The sequence below is a fragment of the Falco cherrug genome, chromosome 8 (assembly GCF_023634085.1).
Source record: "Falco cherrug isolate bFalChe1 chromosome 8, bFalChe1.pri, whole genome shotgun sequence".
NCBI classification, from domain to species: domain Eukaryota; kingdom Metazoa; phylum Chordata; class Aves; order Falconiformes; family Falconidae; genus Falco; species Falco cherrug.
The window spans coordinates 39,607,079-39,627,791 of NC_073704.1; the positions used below are offsets into that span (position 1 = coordinate 39,607,079).

Here is a 20,713-nt window from a genome sequence, read left to right on the forward strand (position 1 = left end):
CCTTATGAAAAAAAGAACAGTAAAAAAGATAGAAAATAAGTAGCAGAAAAACACACTGAAATAACACACCCACTAAAATAATGAAGCTATAAACACAAGGAAAATTTGTGGTAAGGCTACAAAAATACTTTACCTCAGTTCCCTTGGGGCTAGTCTTTACAAGACACATGGCCCTTTCCACTTTACGAGAAGAATCCAAGACGTTAAGCTGTATTTCCAAGGCTGGGCAATACTTTAAGAAAATATTGTAAGACAGCTATGTCTGGTCTAACCCAGGTCCCTGAGCCTATGTTCAAAAGAGCTTTATAAGCAAATGCTGGAGCATATGCTTGACTTGAAGTATATCTATTGTCCAACTACTGATGTACACTGTCCCAGTAGCTGATGTATTATAGAGCTGATCCCTTAATGAGAGACCATCCCAGAGCAGTCAATTGAAAACTCAAGTGTTGGGCACCTCAGCTGTGTGACTGTCTTTTGAGACCAAACAAAACCAAAATGCATAAAGAAATAATTTGTTTATCTTTTCTCAGGCACGGTGTCAGTGTTTTGTGCTTTGCAAATATGTTGCTACTCTGACTGAGATCTCCATCTTTCCCTCAACTATCTCTTAGCTTCTCAATAATTTTTTCCAAGGAATAAAAGAAGCCCACCTCTTGCTCCCACATTCTGGTGAGGTGATGCAGTAATATTCATAGAATTATGGCTGATTCTGGTTTGTATCTGCTGAAGCTGTAGTGATAAAGGCTTAATGGCCGGACAAAGATAGCTCTGTCTTAATAATATTTATGCTGTTGTTGTCTTCTAGGTCTTAGAAATCCTTTCCAGTGTCAGACAAAATTAGTATTTCTTGCGACTGAAGTCAATGAAACTATTTGTGTGAGCAAATACTGTCGATTATGAACTGCAATTGTATATTTTAGTGATTATGGCCATATTTTGACCATAAGTACTCCGACATCTCAGCAAGTGCCAGATTTTCAGCAGGGTTGGAAACTCAGTGCCTTTGATTCTAAATCTTGTGGCCAGGTTTTTTTACTGAGACGAACACCCAAAATGCACTCAGTGCACTAAGCTCCGTGCCGAAAAGGGAAGGCAGGCCGTGGGGAAATCCGGCTCCATGCACTTGGCAGCCTCACAGCTGATGGAACGACCGGCTGACGGTGTTATTCCTCCACAGACTTCCACCAGCAGTGCAAGGGGTAGAGATGGTCTGCAGTACACCCAAGCCACACGCAGTTTTGTCTTTCAGGACAGCAAAGTAATGACTGCGTATGTGGGTGGCATAAAAAGAAATTCAGAATGTTTTTAAGGCAGTCCCCCTGTGCCACATTAGACAGGACTGTAGTGTTAGCTGATAAAGTGAATCTCATCATCCCTTTGAACAAAAAGCTTCTGTGGCAGGCTCGTTGCAGATGCATAATGCTAGATTTTTGTTTGAAACCACAAAGAGGGGGCTGGACACAGCTGTAGAGGTGATATAGCACTGATTTCACAAGGCCTCAGTCTCCCCCTCGGTGTGACAGGGACTATGTTGTACCAACAGTGTCATGGTCCTCCTCATCCTCTCTTCCATGTCCTCCTTCCCCCTCAAAACGTTTTGCCTTTTTACGACCAAATGGCAGGGATGAACCTTTTTAACTAATTTTGACTATGGCAGTCGTTCTCCTTAGAGATTCAAATTGGAAGTTGTTTTGCCTTTTTAATCACCTTCTAATGACAGTGAGCAAAGCCATTACTAAGTTGAATTGAAGTGATTTTCCTTCATTATGTTATGGTTGCATAAGAGAGGAGAAAAGCTTTCAAATTGTGTCTGTGGACTCTTACATTAGTGACAATATTGAATACACAGTATTATGAAAAAACATTTATAACCTCTTAAATTTACTCTTACTATATCTGGCATTTGCTGCCTATATGCTGGTGTCCATATGTGCGTGCTATAGATCAGCGTGCCTGTGTTGTATGGAAGGAGGAAAAGGGCTGACCAACTAAATCCATCAGAAATGAATATGATTCCATACCAGTCTGCTTCAGTGCATTTCTTGGTGTCCAGAAACACTCTCCTTTCCCTCAGGGCCTCGAAGCCTGCTGTATGTTTTCCAGAGCTCCATTCCTACCCTGAAAGAGGAGTGGAAGTGCCTAGAAATTTGCCTTTTCAAGGCTGGTTTGGGAAATATTTTCGGTTTTGCCTTCAATTGTCTAGAAATTTTCTCTTCATCCTGTTTTTTGGTTATTTCTTTTGTTGGGTTCCCCCCCACCTTTTTTTTTTTTTTTTTTTTTCCTTCCTTCCATAGGTTAAGTAGGATGGGAGGAGGTCTGTCTCAGAGACAGGCAAGTGTCCTTTCCACCCAGCAGCAGGTAAGATGATCCGTTGCTTGACAATGCAGAGGGTTATCCAGTATCACGCAGGTCAAGGGGCCACACATCCAACTTGTAAAGTTTCTCATCTCTTCTTTCACACTGGAGGGGGGGGGAGCTGGAGTCCATTGCCACTTCCACACTGTAGGACTTTTACCAGAGATTTAAAAGATGTAGCTTCTGTACCTCTACAACAAAGCCCAATGAAACTGCTAAATCCTATCTCAGAGATGTCTCCTAAAAAAAAAAAAAAAAAATCACGTTTGCGTCCGTGTTTTGATCTGTTGTTCAATGGTCTGCAGCTTTCTTAATAGGCATCTGAAGATAATTTAAAATCTTGATAATTTTCAGTAGGTGCTGGAAGCAAGTGTCAGTTGTCAATATCTGTTTCTTGGTTATGTGCAAATACTTAATTTCTGCTCATACAAAATTCCTAACAGTTTTTTAGGTGAGTCAGCATGCTAATGCCTTAAATTATCATTAAAAAAAAAAAAAGGAATTATTTATTTTTCCACAATAATTAACATTTATGAATAAGCACATAATTTTCTAAATATCTCGTGTGTTTTCTTATTCCAAATGTGCTGGTAGTCAGTGTGATGGAATTTAAACTGGTTCTGCCAGAACATTTACATGTTCTCGGTCATGTGAGTTGTAGAGAGCATGTGAGCTGGAATTTGAAGTAAGGATAGCTTAATACATCACAGGATACACCTTTACAGAGGTATTAATTCACTGCAGGTTTACTCCACATGGAATCTTTGTATTTTTATGACATGTACTGTTGGTTGTAATGCCATACTGGGTATCATGTATAACATCAAAGAGCTAAGTAAGTATAAAGGTATGCTGTATTTCTTTAGTTCACGTCAGCAAAATCCTTTTCAACCTTGGATACCTCCTACTGAAAACCTTTAGCTCTTACTGCATTTTTGTTTGCAGCATTCCTGTCCAAAAATAATATTTGTAACAGGAAAATAGAATGACGAGGCTTTTTTTTTTTTTTTTTTTTTTTTTTTTTACTGTAGTTTTAACTTATTTAACTCTTAGGTGTCCTTGGAAAGTGGAAAAAAAGTCTACCAAATAAAGCTAAGTTCTGAAGGTATCATCAGCTTGCTTTAAACCCTGTCATGAAATTGTTTTTCTTTAAATCAGACTGCTTCCCAAAGGCACCATGAAATTTTCCCCCACTGACATAACGTCCCACAGCAGATTTGCTGAAGTCTTCAGAGATTACTCCTGTGCCAGGACTTCAGGCTCTGCTAAGCACATCGACAAAGGTTTTTGTGGACAGGTCCAAGCAAGACAGATAAAAGACAGGTGTGACATGGAAGCCCTGTAGATGTTTTCACATCTGAAAAGTACATGAACCCGGGGTAATGGGCCCTCCTGAGAAGGAGGGCTTGGTCTCTTGAGCTTAGTGGCATCCTATGTAGCTGCGCAACTTCTAAGCAGTTTGAAATACGAGTAGCCTGAGTGTCTGTCTCCTTTAGAAAAGTTGCTTAAATAAAGGATTTTGCATGTGGAAGCTCTGTTGAGCTGAGGTGTTCGTTTATGGGACAGGTGGGGCTGGGCCTGGGTCAGACCGGTGTATTCTTTGTTCCCTTTGGAGATGACCCTGTAATTCCCTTACCAGAGGAATGATTGGGCTGCCCTCCCCAGAAGAAGACAAAGGGAATGATTGTCCAACCTTTGCATGTACTGATGGGTAGTTATCATTAGATGGAAAAACGTGTTAGGAACTGGAAGGGTTTGACAAAATAGTTTAAAATAGTGGTTGCATATGAAACCAGCTGCTGCAGATATTAGCTTTTGCAGTAATTTAATTATAATAATCTTTACATTCTCTATAGTCTTGCTTTTAGCAAGGCAAATTACTTTTATAAATTTATTTTTGTACAGTGCATCTGAGAAGTGCCTGTCTCTGAGGTGGACAGATGCTAATCAGTACACAAAGTACTGCATCACGTGTTTCAGCTCGGGACTCAGAAATGTCATAGGACCCACAGTATCCTTGAACAGACAGGACCTCAGCTTCAGATGTGTCACTCAAAAGACAGGTTGTATATGACACATAGGTTGCTTTATACCACTGTATAATTTGGTGCGCTTATGCAAAGAAGTGTATGTGGGATCGATGGCATATGGTATATTAAGAAAGAATAACACCAGATTTTTTAAAAAATGCATTCACCCATTAAATGGTGTAAATTAAAGTAAGCTGTCAAAATGACAGCACAATAATGCCATCTTTGCAATATCACATACTGCAGCATAGTTAAATCATATCACTTTTGTGGAAGAATTACAGATGAGATCCAAGAAAAAATTGCTTTCGAAATGCAATTCTTTGTTAGTTAAGAATCATCACTGCTAGCCAGGATCCCCTATAAACACATAAAGCACAGAGTAACCATAATAAATCATGATAATTTATATCACAGCTAATTCTGGGGAAGTAGCATCAGGGGTTATACTTCAGATACACTTCATATTACTCAAACTGTAATTATTTTCATTAAAATATAAAATTGCTTACAGACGATTTACTTGAAACACACAGCATTGCGCATTTAACCATGTACACAACAGGGCCACAAGAGTTCAAAACAAATAAAGTCAAGTGTTAAATAACAGCACTCATACTTTTTAATTGCATATCTTTGTAGACACAATCAATGTACTTTTAATATTCCTTTTTTAGTGAAATGTTGGACTAGCTTTTTCAATCATCATCATGTTGATTAAAAGTCAATGTCAAAATAAACTTGAGAAAATACTGTTAGGTGCTTGTAAATACAGCCTCTCTAATGGTTTCTCTGTGTCAAGAGGGCAAATTTTATTTCAGGAGAAAAAAAGGAAATGCTTCAAGTTTGTGAGAAGGCGAGCAGTGGAAGGCTGAAGAGTTTGAATGATTTCAAGTGTAATAATTTATAATGCCACTTGCTCTCTAGTGCCTTTCTTTGACAATCTCAGTGAGTTCTACAAATGGTAATTAATTACGGTCTCTAACACCTCTGCAAGGTATGTATGGTGCAGTATGAGGTGCGGAGCAGAGCAACCCTAGGAACCCCTGAAATATACAGGGGCTGCAGGAGAGCTTCCCTCTGCCACCATTAGTCTTGAACAGCCTGTGATAATATGTAGAATCAGTGCCTAATATTTACATATTAGGTTTGATTTATTGCTGGTTATCTGATTTCACTTTTTATATGATCATCAGAGCAGCAGAGATGCTAATCTGAGAGCAGTGCTTTACTGATTTGCACCTACTCTACCCCACAGACGTGCTGTGCAGCTGACAGTGGGGTTTTGCCTGCCTTTATATATACTTTTTTTAAAAAAACAGGTCAATGAAATCCACTTACCAGAGCTGGAGTTGCACTATTTGTCTCTTCTTTTGCCTTTTAAACCTTTATTCCTTGAAACAAATCCATGGAAACTCTCTCTCTGCATCCTTTCTAATAGGGGGGAATTTGGATGGAAGTGTGGTAAGGCAGAACACAGAGCTCTGTGGCTGTCCTGGAAAAGGAAAGGTAAGTTTAATCAGCATACCTGTTGCTCACTTGGTGAAAGTACTCTTTCCTGAAGCTTCTACAAGTTGCACTAACTTAAATGCTTGTGCAAGCCTAATCAAGATCCAGAGTCTTAATACAGTGATGGAGCCTATTTTGGGGCTCTTGATCTAAACAGAACCAAGGCAACTTAAATACATCTCTTTTTATCAAATCTAGGGTCAGATCCTGAGAAAAAAAATGTCACCCAAAAATGCTTTCCTGCAGGGTCATCCCCCGTGCAGTGCGAAGGATGGGTTTGGCCACAGGAATGAGTCGAAATCGGGGAGTTAATGAGGTCTTTGCCTGTTTGCTGCTGAAGTTCCATGACAACAGCGGGTGATGCAGAGATTTCCAGAGAAAGAAAGGAAGAGTTGAGCTTTCGGTTGTGCTAACAGCCCCTGTAGTCAGTGTCAATACATAGAACTTGACTCTAGCCCATATTTTCAATAGTTTCACTAGAAAATAGTTCTGAAAATCTCCCGTGGCACACCTCTCTATGGCAGGTCTTTGCCCATCACTGCAGATACCGTCAAGACCCTGGAAATCTGCTGTGGCACAGCTGGATTTTTTGTGTGTCTATAACAACATTCTCTCTTCAGAAGGGTTGAAAGGCCCAGGCAGGTTGGCTGAAAACTCCTGGTGAAGGCATTTTTCCAGATGCCTCTTCCAGCAGTTGGTTTACATGGCTATCCCAGGTGAGCCTTGAGTTCCTTCTGACCCCTAGGCTGTGCTTCCTACATTTTGTGGTGCTTTTGGTGTCTTTGGCAAATTTGGCCTCTAATTTACATTTATTCTAAGACAACTCCATCCTAAATCAGGCAGGAACGAATCTGCAAAGCGCTGCAATACCACAGTCATTTTTGCCTTATTTCTGCTTAAGTGGAACAGTCCAAGTTAATTCTGTGATGCCAGTCACGGAGGAACCAGTTGTCTCAGTCTTTATTGTATGTCCTCACAAACTGGTGAGCGCTAGTAGTGTTGCACTTAGGGAACTAAGACACAGAGATTAGGGCTAAGTCTCAGGGCTTAGTTTTCCCAGCACTAAACTTTTTGACGTCTAACTGATGTCAGCAGACAAAGCTGTTTTCCCATGCCTGTTTCACAACGTTTTGGGGAGTGGAGAATGACATTCAGCAGTCTTCCTAGGAAGTGCAGAGAAAAAATGATCTTTAGGCAAGAAAGGTGATGCAAATTCTCTGGCTTTATGAATAAGGCATTTTTATGGAAGTGAAAAAGACGTGTACAGATTTAGCAGTGAAAGAAGGGGTTTGAACTCTAGCATTAAGGCAGGACACTTGGTTGCTGTCACTGTTTCCTGACTGTATGATAGTGAGCTTGAGCTGAAAACCCCTCCTGTGCCACATCCCAGGAGGGAGAGTCGAGCTGAGCACTGTGGTGCTGGTGGTGCTTGTGCCCAGCAACTGTGGTTCTGCCCCAATGAAAAGGACCTTTGTGGAGACTGCAAACATCCCTACATAGGGATGACAGCTTTCCTAGGGGAACTTGCAAGTCTTAGCAAGGTCTAAATCCAAAATATAAGACTAAATATCCTCACAATCTTTAATGAATCTCCCAAGCATAAAGACTCCTGGCAGAACAAAGCAGACCCACACCTCCTATACTGCCTATGAACTTGACTGGCAAGCAGATGCTAAATATAAAATAAATATCCTTCCTACTTTTTCTGTTCCTACCATTTTCCCCCTTGGATTATATTCCTCATTTTATGCAGCTAGCAGTGGCATTGCTAAAGACGTCCTAATCCTTTAGTGTGTGCTGGTATATTCCATACATGAACTTTGGATCCTGTGACGGACTGGGACCATCCCTTTTTAGGCATTAAAGGACATTTTGTCCTGTCACTTAAATGTAAACAAACTGTGCATTACTTTATCCCGTCCACCATTTGTTATTTTTAGAACCTGCACAATGAGATACTAAAATAGAAAAAAAATAGGTAAAGGATTGGAAAGAAGCTGAATTATTTGAGATTGTATGAGATACTAGCAATCTCCACAGGAATGTAACTTTTTTAGTTCAAGTTGACATTTAAATTGCATTTTGTGCTGGAGAGAGAAGTCAGTGGGAGAAGAGGAATATCAAATGAAATAGTGGCACATGTGGTGAGTCACATTTGCTATTATTTTGTAAGTATTATAAAAATATATCAGTTTTTATTGGAATTGACAGAAAATTATTAAAAATTTGAGATAAAGTTTTCCTTTGGTAAACTGTACCTTACAGATGGCGCATCAGAGAAAATTCTCTTCTTGTTAAGAAATCAAAACAGTTCAGGGAACACAGCGGCATCAATATAATAATAGTTGACAGGTACAGTGGCTGTGAACAAACACCCATATCATGGTATCTGAGATACCATATTTTCCACACTAAAATTAAACTATGAGGTATCTTTGACAATGCTATGTTAATTATAAGCCAGCATTTGCTTCAGTTTGGCTTAATATTGCTTTAATTCCCTTACTAGCAGGTCTTTTCTGGAGTTTGCCAGGGATGTCTGGTTAGAAACCTTCTTTCCAGAGATGCCTCCAAACCTGCCCCGAGCAGAGCTCCAGAAACTGCTGAGGGTAAGCTGGACACAGACAGGAGAGGCAAGTGAAATGCAACCCTGTTGTAACTCTGCTGCTTGACCCATGTGTTTGTGGGGACAGCTGTGTTCTTGATTTTTCCCTGCATTTAAACTCAAATTATGTCCTGTGTTTAATGTGACAATAGCCAGGAAGGATAAAGCATTTTTAAAACTAACTGTGTGGATTTGGGACAAAAGGATTTTTATGGTGATAATTTGCTACTTCAGTATGAAACCAGAGTGATAGTAAAATTGACAAACTTCTGACATAAAATACTGGCAAAAAAGTAATTGGTCTATAGTTACATTTGTCAAAACTCCTTGATTTAATTGGCGTTTAAAGTAATAGCTGCAATTTACATTACAATATATTGCATTTTCATACACAATAGAGAATTAGACAAAATATCATGAATCAATGAGTGTCACTTCAAGTACGGTAATTAATTGTATAATAAATTCATATTTGTGGTATTAGACAATTTCGAGGTTAATGCATGGGGTTTTTTCCCCATAAGGCTTAAATCATACATGTCTGTTCTCCTGCTGACTCCCAGCCTTCCCAACTTCTGCAGGTGTTTTTGTGGGGAACCACTTCTTTAGCTTTATTTTGACCCAAAAAACTTAGAACAATACAGAAACTACATGATTTATTGAAGGAAGGATTCTGTTTCTACGTGGGTTCAGGCATTAAGGCTTATGACTTGGCTGTCACTGTTAGGCTTCCCAGGGTGTTCAGAGCAATGCTAGAACTGCTTTGGCTTTCTAAGAAAAACAGTAATTCCAAAAATAAAAGAAGCGGTTTTCTACCCCCTTTTCTCTGTCTCTTGCCATGCCATTACTGGGGGAAAACCTCCATTTGTTCTGCACAGCAGAGATAATTGCATTCTGATAGTCTTAATGAATCAGTTTATAGAGAAATGTTAGCGCTCTGACAGTTGAGAACAGGCTGAAGCACACGTGTAGCGAAGAGACTGAAAGCTGTGCTGCATATATATGAGTGCACAAGCAGCATCCAGACTAATTCTTCTTAAACTCCTTAAATTGTAGCCTGTGATGCGCAGGAAACCTTGCAGTTGCTCTCTACTTGCAAATGTGAGGGGGAAGGAAAATTAGCATAGATAAAAGTAAACCTAAAAGATATGTATCTGTGCTGGTATGCAGCATTACAGGGTCAGTGAAATCATTCAGAGCACTGGGCTTAGATTCAGCACATTCAGAAGGTAAAATGTTGAAGTCGGGGAGAAACAGAGAAGTGAGAAACTGTGCAGTAGGAAGAAAACAGAAATACTGAATAAAAACCAAAGCTTTTTGAGATTACTACTTCCAGTGAGGAGGAGGATCATGAGAGCATGGGGAAAAAAAGGCCTGCAGATCCCTATTTTTGGTGATGCTAATCGCCACTGTGTTATCTCCTGGAGCTGCCTCCTTCCCCACGCTCCCACAAGCCTTCACTTGCATTTTTATGCTACACGTAGGGTCTCGGAGCACCCAAAGGTGTCGGAACGCTGCCTCCCACAGCAGTGGCTTTCTGGTCCGGGCAGGACAAATGGCTGGGGTACCATCAACTCTTCCCAGCCAGTCCCTCTTGAATATCATGTATCAGCCTTCAAAAACAAAATATCATGGACATAGAAACCACCAAACATGCCGTAAGTTCCCTGAATGGCTCAAATATAGTTGCTGTCTTTACTAAGTGATATTTTTTTTTAGTGAAAGATTCTCCATTACTGTGAAATGGCACCAGAGAAATCAGAAGGCTGGATTTTTCTCACCAATTTCACAAATATAAGTCAGGGGTTATTGATCAGGTGGGAAGAAGGTGCCAGATCCAAAGTATATTCAAGGCAATGAGATGCCTTCCATTGACTTAAGTGAATTTTGGACCAAACATTTGTGAGTACAGGCTGAAATGCAGCACAATGTAGAGGAGAAATGTCAAGTTTGATTGCTGCTGGAAACATAAGAAAGCAGTGCTGCTGATCCAGCGGCTGAGGCAGGAGCTGAGAAGATTAGCATGGAGATGACAAGCTACTCTGGCTCAGTAAGCCCATCTGAGGTTTCTTCTTGTGCCTTTCCCCAGACCCCCAAATCTCCTCTGTTATGCTGCCTCTACAGAAGCTGCATATTTATGAAAGAAAAAGAGCATTATCATAGTCTTCTGCAGCAAGTAGAGATCTAGTGAAACTGAAAAAGTAAGGAGGGGAGGGGGGACGCAGCAAGAAAAAGCAACCCAAACCACCTTTCTCACAGCTACCTAGTGTGTGGATGCTCCAGAGCAGGGCTCAAGCAGATCAGAAATGGATCAAATCCAGAAAGGTTTGCTAAAGCTCAGATAAAATGGGATAAGGATCTGACTCACCACTTCCTCTGGTTTTTGAAAAAAAATTGAGCTCTATGGCCAGGGCTTTGCAAATCCAATCCAACCCCTTTTCCCACCCGCGTGTCGGCTCTGCCATGAAGCGAGCTGTTCTCATGACTCACAGGGATGGTTGACCACCATTCTCAACTGTGTTCCTTCTTACACATTTGGTACAAAGAAGAAGAAAAAAATTATCCATATTCCAGTTTTATGAAGACACAAGCACATACACAGTAATGCTTGATCTGAAGCCAGCTAATGGAGAGGATATGTTGAAACCACCAGGCATATTGTTATGAGGAGAACAATAGATATTGGCAACATTGTTTGATCCATGTGCCAAGGGTAAAATTAAAGCCGTATGTTCACCCTGTCAGACACAGATTGTGGATGGATGTTTACGTAAACAAAGGGTCTGTTAAACTGTGTTATCATTTTCTTCCTTCGGCTCTCAAACTTCTAGGCCAGGTACACCAATAAACTGTTTTCTAGAAGAGCCAGGAACAACCACATCAACAGGAATAGTTACACGAAACCTTGGTTGATTACCATGTGGATATATTATAATGTCTTTTCTTCCCTTAACCTCTTAGAATAGCAGCAATTGGAGCCAACCCCTTTATTCTTGCAAGGAAAAAATCCTCTATAAAGTGCCTACAGATTTTTCAAGAGAGCCTGGGGACCAAATAAGAAATAAGCTGTAGGAAAAGTTTTCTTATTTTCTACCTGTGTTACCCAGCATCCCTACCTCTTCACTGTTGCTTGTGGCATTGTTAAAGCAATTGGTGGAAAATGAATCTGGAAAATTTCCCAGAGTGTACAGCTGCCCTTTTAACTTACACCTCACCAACCCACCCTAAGTCAAGTAACCGACATGTGGTGTGCTTTCCTCTGGGAGCTGCAGAAGCACAAATACAGCTGTGCATATCTGGCACACTGGGTTTTTGATTTCATATTTGCTTGCTGGCCAGATAGCAGCTAGGTTTCAGGGAAGAATCACCCATTACTGTCTTAAAGAAAAAGAATAAGAGAGGAAAAAACCAAAAATCATTCAATGATTTATTGTACTTGTCTCCTTGCCATTATCCAAACCTTCTAATGGAAAAATGTTACAAGTTGCTTGTGCGTTACCACACGGTGTACACAGAGCCCTTTTGGGGAATCATGGTTATTGCTGGAATTAATGGAGTTTTATAAAAATTGTTGGTAGTTCTGGGTGCATTGCAAAATTTTCACTTTTTTTTGGTTTGATGGACAGGTTGCCTGTCCATAGAATTACCAAAAATTCTCAATCTAAGGAGTAACAGAGAAACCCTGATGTATTTGCTTTTATTTTTTTTTTTTTTTCCAGTGGCTGCTATACTTTAATAACATTCAGGTGTGGCCATGCTGGTTCAGAACATCAGTCTGGGACTACACAGACCTCTAGCTATATCAACACAAAAATTCCTGACTGATGTAAACCAGAATTAGATATTTATTAATTACTACACCTTTAATCTCATTGTGAGAAATACCGAAGTCAAAGAGGCATTATTAAAAAGCTTGTAGCAACAAATATTCTCAGTGATATCAGCAGATGCTCTGCTTTAGAAAATGCATACAGTAATTTTCAAAGTTACCTCTGTCTTGCTCTTTGGCACTGATGTTTTTGGCAGAGATTGCCCACAAAAGAGACTGCTAGATCGTGGAGGTCCTACCAACAAGAGTGCTTTGAAAACAGACGATCACAGGTAGTGAAAAGATAGATCATCCTCATTTTATTCCAATAGTTAGTGGGAGGACTGATCACTAAACTGGTCTGATTCAGCTCTTCTCAATCACTTGCAGAGATGAGAAAGTTGTTGGGAAGATATCACTGGAGGATCTGGGATTTTCTTCTGAAGTCATTCTGAATTAGCTGCTAATGGGGAGCTTTCTTTGATAGCTCTTTTATAATTAAATGCAGCTGGATGGAAATCAACCACAAAGGGAACTCAAGTTTGTTTATCATTACTTCTGACTTTGTTAGCAGATGTTTTCTGAGTACCATGGTAGCTTGTTTAATTTGTCTCCATGTAATGTGAAGCAGGTAAACTTTGATTAATAAACTGACAAGTACATTTCTTAATTTATTTTAGAGGTTTCCATCTATGTCTGTTATAACACATGTGCCAAATCCCAAAAGAAAGAAAATAACTGTTTGTGTTTGATTTTTACTGTTATTTTGAAGTCGAAGGCCAGATGAAAACGTGCTTGTTGGTAACATAGCCTTCACCTTGTAAAGGATACAAGCACTGGCAAACTTTTGCCATGTGTGAAAACTGCACACATTGCATTCCCGCCAGGCTGTTCTGTGTTAATTTATGAACAAACAGTCACCTTAGTTTACAGGTTATTTGTTTTTATATTAATTAATTTGGAAATAGCCTTTACTTTTGGGCTTAGTGTATGCTCACCCTGGCTAACTGTGGTGGATGATTGTATGTCCACAGTAACGCGTATGTCACCGGGATGAAATTTTATACTTGATATTGCCAGTAAACAGTTACCTTACAAGACTGTGTAAGTATGCAAATATAAATGATTGAACTTGAATGCTTAGATGTCGTATTCTGCAGTGAAACATCTACATCTATGTGTGAAAATCCTGGCCGTAGCCCTTATGCTGTGCAGATCGAGAATCCAGTGTGTTAGCTCAATTAACTAAAAATCCTGTAGTGTTCCAAACAAAATTTTAAATTAAAGAGATGGTCCACTTCCTGCAAAGTGTTTCAGATTAACAACTTGGGGTAGTTACTAAAATTGCACAGGAAATACATGCACAGCAGTTGGTTCCCATACATAAGATGAACAATTTCTTTCTTATCTTCGTTTCTGTATTGCGTGTTTTCCTTCCTTCTCTCTCTCATTTATCCATTTCTAATCTGAGAAAAAAATATTTTTGCTTCTGTCTAGTCTGATCTCCTATATTGCAGAGCTAACCCCACCTCAATTTGTAGCGTTTATTCACTCCTTTTTTTTATCTGCCCTTTCCAACTGCATGGAGTTGGACATCTGCTGCACACAGTGATGTGAAGTGAGGAGGGTCAGGCATTCGTAGCGGTCCCAGCATTAAGCCAAGGCTGCCCTCCTTGCCCTGCCTGTGTTGAGGCCACCTCCCCGGGCTCTGCACACCCGATTTGGGCACTAGCTGTCACAGACTGGGTTTAATGAGGTATGGAGGGTTTAGCAATGCATGACTGGGGGGAAAACCAGCACTGGCTTCACAGGTACATGGGTGTCAGGGTGTCAGGCAGAGCTGGGACCACCTCGTGTTCAGGTGAAGCAAAACTGCAGTGCCTCAGCCCAACTGTTGGTCTGTACTGTGATCCCTGATGGATATTTCTAGTCTCCAGAAGAAAACAGCATCTTTTCTGGGTACTTGGTGTCTCTCTCATTCTTGGTACTTGACCTACAGGGTTCACAGTTCTTCATACTTTTTTATAAACAGCCCATGTTTTGTTCCTTATTCTGTAGCTTATCAAGTTGATTTTTAATAATTACTTGGTACCTTTTTTTTTTTTTAGTTTAAATGAACTTAAAGAGTCAGGAATAAAACTGATGAATCTTGCCTTTTAGTGCAAACTTATTGGAATTAATCTTTCACAACTAAAAAACCCTGTTACTTCACCTGCTAACAAAAATATATTTTCTTATGAGGTTCTTTGAGCTTTTGAAGACTATTGCAGCTCTTTGATAGCAAAGTGAAATACAAGGCTGGAGCAAATTAATGAGAGGGAGAACCTTTTTGAAAGCAAAATCGAATCTAATTCAAGCAGACTTTATCCTGCCTGGTAGTTGTTTGGTGCAGTCAGCTGTGAACCAGCGCTAGCCCGGTGCCTCCTGCCAATACTGAGTGCCAGAGAGGCAGCAACTAATTGCTGGGTGATTCCAGTTTCTGTGGCTTGGACACCTGGGATACATGGCCCTGAGAGGAGAGGGCAACCTGACCACTGGGACGCTGGCACGCGCTGCTGTCTTACTGCAGTAATGGGATCTATGGGGCTGAGCTAATATTTTAACTGCAGGGAAGCACAGGCTATACTGGAAGATGACTTGTGGAAAAAAAGAAAACTGTTCCTGAGTCATACTTTTTGAGAGCAGAACGAGGCACCAGATAGTAAATACTAGTTTTTTTTCATTCTGCCTTTACGTTTCTGTGATGTGGTAGCATTGTAAACTCTCCTCACAAACCCAGGAGTTAAGGGATTATTAGAACCCACCAGGTTTTCTGTATATTCATGACACAAGAAGCAGATTAAAAAAGGATATATTATTTGATCATCAGCTTCCTGCATATGGAAATCCTAGGTCACCTTGCTGTTCCTTGATGTCTAAAGCCTGCTTTTAGGTTTCTGCGAAGAAAACGTGTGTTTTGCTACAGTTTTTAAGGACAAAGACGGTGAAACTGAATGGTGCTGCGACATGGCAAGAAGTCGTGTGCTGAGCCCACAGGTCAGCAGGGAGGGTCACCGTGAGCCGGTCAGGTGGTGACTGCTGAGACTGTTTTGTTTTCAGCATTTTCACACATATTTATTCAATAAGGCTTTTGTTTTACTGAAACTGAGAAACACTATACAGCATTATCCTGATTTTGAAGTGACAGTGCCAAGGGGACTTCAGTAAAGGATTTGAAGGCAATTGAATCTGAAAAGTAAAGCTTTGTGATTGCTTAGTTATTTTTGAAGCAATGCTTACATTTAAGATTTATGTACAAAACCCAGACTGTATCAATAGCAGTGAAGTGGTTTCAGGCCAAGCCTTTTTCAAAGAAACTTATGAACAGAAGGTCATTTCAGAGTTTTCTTCTTTCACAAAGAGACAAACACAAATCCTACCTCGCTGTATTTGTATAATATATAATACATTATTATGCTGCTGCATTTAGTAAGTGCTTGTACTTCCACGAAAATATCTGGAGCTTTATTCTTGATAATAGTGTACTGCCAACTGCAAGCAAAAGCAGTTGTTATCCTCAGAGTTTCAGTGACCTATTAGGAAGATATAAATTGTGACAAGATTTTTTTTTTTCTCTCTGTAAACTTCTGAAGCCTCATCTTACAGTCTCTAAACCCCATCTTAAAAATACATAATACAGAGACTTTGTTGAATCCTCTGATGATGCTATGATATTGAACCATCTTTATAGAATTATGCTGGTGAATATAAAGTATCGTTGTTTTCAGTATCTTTCATGAAAGCTGTTTTGACCTTCAGATTAGAGGATCCATATGGATTTCCAAATGAAAAAGTTTGAGCTCCTGTTTATAAACTAGAGCTCCAGTTTGGCACGCAGACATCAGATGCACTTCCACTTGAAAAAACACAATTGTACCAGGGTGTATCCCGTCTGAATTTTTCTCCCGGGTAAGCTCTTATAAATGAGTGCATCGTGCATAATGAGGACGGGAGGTTAGCTGCTTCCAATGAATTCCTTTTCAAAGTGCGAGAAAGATGCAGAGCAGCAAGGAGGAGAAACCCATTGGTATTTGAGCTCTGTAGGATGAAGAGGTTTGCTGCTGGGGGAAGATCAAGAGGAGGCAGTAGGAATATTTTGGGCACTTCTGAAGGAGAGATGGAGACCATCTGGTAGAGAGGATGCTTAAAGGAAGAATGCCAGGACAGAGATAAAAGTAAAGGGAAAGGAAACAGTGACTGAGTAACATCAAAGAGCAAGGCAGACTACAGAGCAGAAATGAAGAAGTAGCAGTGACCCAACATAGGCAAATCATAATACAAATGGTGGCACTGGGCAACGGATCCATATGATTCTGTGACGGCTCAGGGGAAAAGCTCAGTGTTTTAATTTCAGGAAAGTCTCCAGAAAAGTGGTGTTGACATCTTTGGAAGGCTTATAATTTAAAACTGATGCAGTAAGCAGGGCTCCTGCTGTTTCAGAAATACTGTCCTGGAGTCTAATCCAGATACTGTCACTGTAGCAGAATTTGAAATGGAGAGACGCCAAGAAGAATGTTTCTTCCCTCATCAGCATCAGCATCTTTTCTTTTGAATGATTTTAAGGGTATTAGAAGTTTCCATTGAATTGGTTCCTAAGGCTCGTGTCCTGAAGCAACAGTTGGTGTGTGGTCCTTCTCTGTGTTGAGCTTGAGCTGATCTCATGTGAAAAAAGGAGATGCTGGTTTTGCTTTGCTTCTGCTGAAGGAGAATAGCTATTGGCCAGTCGCCTTCCCCTGCCAAAGCCTGGAAAATGTTTCTGTCACTGGAATTCCACCAAGGGTGAAACTGTGGCAGTCCCCACCGTTTCTTTACATTAAGTAGCACACAATAATAATAATAATAAATTCCTTGTGCCTTGGTTCTCCTAAGCATTTCTTCTCACCAGCCCTAAAGGAAAAGAACTGGGGCAGGTAACAAGTGTAATTGTGAAGACTGTGCTTCTGCCTCTCTCCACCTTCCTTCTTCCCATCTGCCTTTAGGAGGCTTTCTGCATCCTAAAGGAACTGTGCTTTTGAGGCTAAATACCTTTGTGGCTTCAAGATCAGGGCCTAAAATAATCTTTTGGATGTTTTTTTTGTGTTGTGGTTTTTTTTTTTTTTTTTTGTCAAAACAGGTGTGTTTCTTTTTACTGAAGTCAGTCCAAGGCAAGAAAAAGAAGAAAGTAATTCCAAAGAGTGATTAATCCCATCTTAAAACAAGTGTGTAAGACAGGTAGGATAAGTCTCTCTCTGAAAATGCCAATCTGTCACCACTATCTATAGAAGGAGCCTTCACGAGTAGCTTGGAGTAGGTGTTTGACTTTTACACAGTTAAATTTAGATGAGATGATTGCCACTTTTTAAGTCAGTCAAAGTGTTTGTTTATCAATGATTAACCATAATAGACAGAAAAGTTGTGAGAGATAACAAAAGTAAAATTATAATGCCATTGATAGAGATATCACCTAATAAGAAATAGCAGTAATGACAATTGCAGATGGTTAACATTTACATTCCCCATTGTTTTTATTTTACCGTTAAATCTTCCCAGATTTTAGATCTCGTTTGATCTGAAGAAGGAAAAATTTGACTCTGCTTTGGTGTAAGCAAAAACTGCTGAAATATTTGGTAGGATAAAGAAGTGATTTGTCCTGGAAATGTCAATTCTTATATGTAGGGTCATTAATCCGTGAAACGAATTTGCAAACATTTATAAGTTCCCTTTAGTGCTGTTGGTGTTTTACTTGACGTGCTCCTGACTGTTCTCTAAATGAAGACTGCACTCCGAAGATCCTGCAAGGCGTGCGCTGGCAGTTTGCGGGGCTTGGTCTTGCATGCGTCTTGACCCAATGTATACAGTCAGCTCCACAGAAATAAACAAACTTGTCATTGAAGAGAATTAATCATATTTCAGGCTGTTACCCAAGGGTTTTATTGTGTACTATGCTTTCACCAGTCATAACTATATTGCAAAAGTAAATAGATAAAATCACTTTTCCTATACAAAAATTAATTCTTGACCATGGCCTAGTATTCAGAGTGGATAAAGCTTGCAGAAAAACAGTGGATGCTCAGAAGTTTCAGAATATTGGGACACTGAGAATTTTAAACAAAGTTGGTAAAAGCATGTGGAATATATGGACGGGAAATCCTGTGGTAGTTTTGATTTTACACAGGAAAAAAAAGATTAGTTGCTTAGGTTCATAAATCTATTGTGTGTGGTATTCCAATAGAGATTTTCATGATCTTAGCTTTCCTCATTCTTTAAAATGTTGCTTTCAAGTACAGATGGGTCCATACCGCAAATTTGGGATCCAGATTTGGATTTGGACCTGACATTCACCAGAGGGTAGGCGTATTTCAACCTAGCATTGGAGGTCAGGCTCTGGTGGGACTAATGGCCTACTGCAAAGGTCTGGATTGAGTCAATTTCCCCCATATTTCAAGGCATAGGTATGGAAAATAGAAGGAATGGATTTGACCTGATCTCTGACTTTAAGGTATTTAAATTTTGAAATTAAAGACTTTTAATGAAGTGGGAGACTACGGTTATTGTTGTGCCTGAAGGATGAAACGGCGTATAGGGATTCAACGCGCTAGGTGCTGTTGGAGATTGCAACAAGAGACAGGAACTGCCTAAAATTATTTCCAACCTAAATACTTGTCTAAGGTCAGTATTTTGTACTGTATGACAAAGTACTCAGATCCCTGATTTGTAATACAGCGCTTTTACCAGAATATGGTTGTCTAATTCTTGACCTGCTTCTCTAATAGGATATAATACCTTCATAAAACCTTACACCTAGATGCAAAGACTTAGACTGCAAATGCTCCGAGTTCCTCTTTAGGCTACGAATCCCTCATATATTCTGAGATTAATGGCTTCTAATCTGTTTTTAAATGTTCCATGTGTATAGTGAAGGCGTAACTATCAAAACACTGTAAAATCATAAAGTCTGTGTAGCTATAAATTACTGTTTTCAAAATGAGCTGGAGGTCTCCAACTTATTTCTAAGTGCAAAATCTTAGATAATATAAAACTGCTCAGAAATGACTAGAAACAAGTTTCCTGGCTTTTGCCAAGCAGAAGATAATTGTGGGTCAGCCCATGGACTCTGTAGCAGTGTCCGTACTGGTGACACTGAAACTAGTCCTAAACAGTCCAGATTGAATGGATGGAAAGCGTTTCAGGTCAGAGCTCAACTGAAAGCACCCAGGCTTTTCGTATATTTCTCTGATATGCCTCTTATTTTTCGTTTGTCAAATTCTGAACTACTTGGTGTGAGAAAGATATTGACAGTGAATTCAACTGATGGCAGCGTACTGGTTTGATGATGGATGGGTTAAGAAAAAGATTGAAGAAGGTACTGACTTGTAGTATTTCCTTAGGCCAAATAGGTACCCGGTATTTCAGAAAGCAGGTAAAAAGAGAACTTTCAACTCACAATTATTTGAGTTAAATACGAATGCAACAGTTACTTTCAAAGAAGAAAGAGATACGTGATTTAAAAGATCATTAGGATTGTCTTCTGTGGGGCACAGAAAAAACCTTTACAGAAGTTATTGGCTGTTTGGGGTTATACTAAAATAAAAATTTGGAGAAGTGCCTCATTTGAATTTATACTCCCTTTGTGGTCCATCAAAAAGGATTCATCTCCTATTCAAATGACTAGTCAATATGTTAGTCAGATCAAATACCACTAATAAGATGCTAAAAATGCTTCTGAGGAACAGGGGGATTTCTTTAACAAGCCATAAAGTGCTTTTTAATCCATTTCTGACTTGTTAAGTTCTTTGTGATTCTCACAACTGTTCCATCGTGACGCAGTTCCATTTCTTTTTGCAGATGGAAAAAATCAAGGTGTAAATCAAGGGCAGCACGTAGATTCTGCCTTTTTTCTCCGAGTCTTTGCAAAGCCACTGTGGTCCTTGCTGTACTTTCCCACCTCACATCTATTTAAAACTGGTGCTGGTGAGTGTTTTCACTTGATAAATCTATGTTTAATGAGATTGCCAAATCACAGAGCCTAAGTTTTGTTGAAGATTCAAAACAAAATAAAAGGATGAAACCTTGTTGCCTCACTCTTGCAGAGGTAGGAGACTTTGAAAAGAAGTGCTCCTGGCACCCCGAGATTGGGAAAACCTGTCTTCTCGGCTGCTCTGCAAACAGTGCTCTCCTTTGCTTTGAAGAGCTATCTGCTGAGTTATCTCCCTAAGAAAAGCAGCCTAATGTTGCAGTTTTACTGCAGACACAGCCTCAGCTGCATGGGGCCCAGGGACGTAGGAGTTCTCCAGATATATCTTTCTAACAGTGGAAAGAAATGCTGAATAGATGAAGATATTATGAAGAGGCTGATGAGAGGGTGTTTTTTTGCAAAATTCTTCT

At 39.8% G+C, this 20,713-nt stretch overlaps 1 protein-coding gene across 1 annotated transcript in view; it reads left to right on the plus strand.

Moving 5' to 3' along the window:
• The first annotated feature begins 1,120 nt into the window (after positions 1-1,120).
• LOC114017806 (uncharacterized) overlaps positions 1,121-20,713 on the plus strand; it is a 66,809-nt gene continuing 47,216 nt past the window's right edge. Inside the window, exons 1-5 of the mRNA XM_055718417.1 lie at positions 1,121-1,261; positions 2,307-2,361; positions 5,830-5,897; positions 8,407-8,506; positions 20,174-20,299. Coding sequence (XP_055574392.1) covers positions 1,121-1,261; positions 2,307-2,361; positions 5,830-5,897; positions 8,407-8,506; positions 20,174-20,299 — 490 coding nt within the window. The remainder of the gene's footprint in view (positions 1,262-2,306; positions 2,362-5,829; positions 5,898-8,406; positions 8,507-20,173; positions 20,300-20,713) is intronic.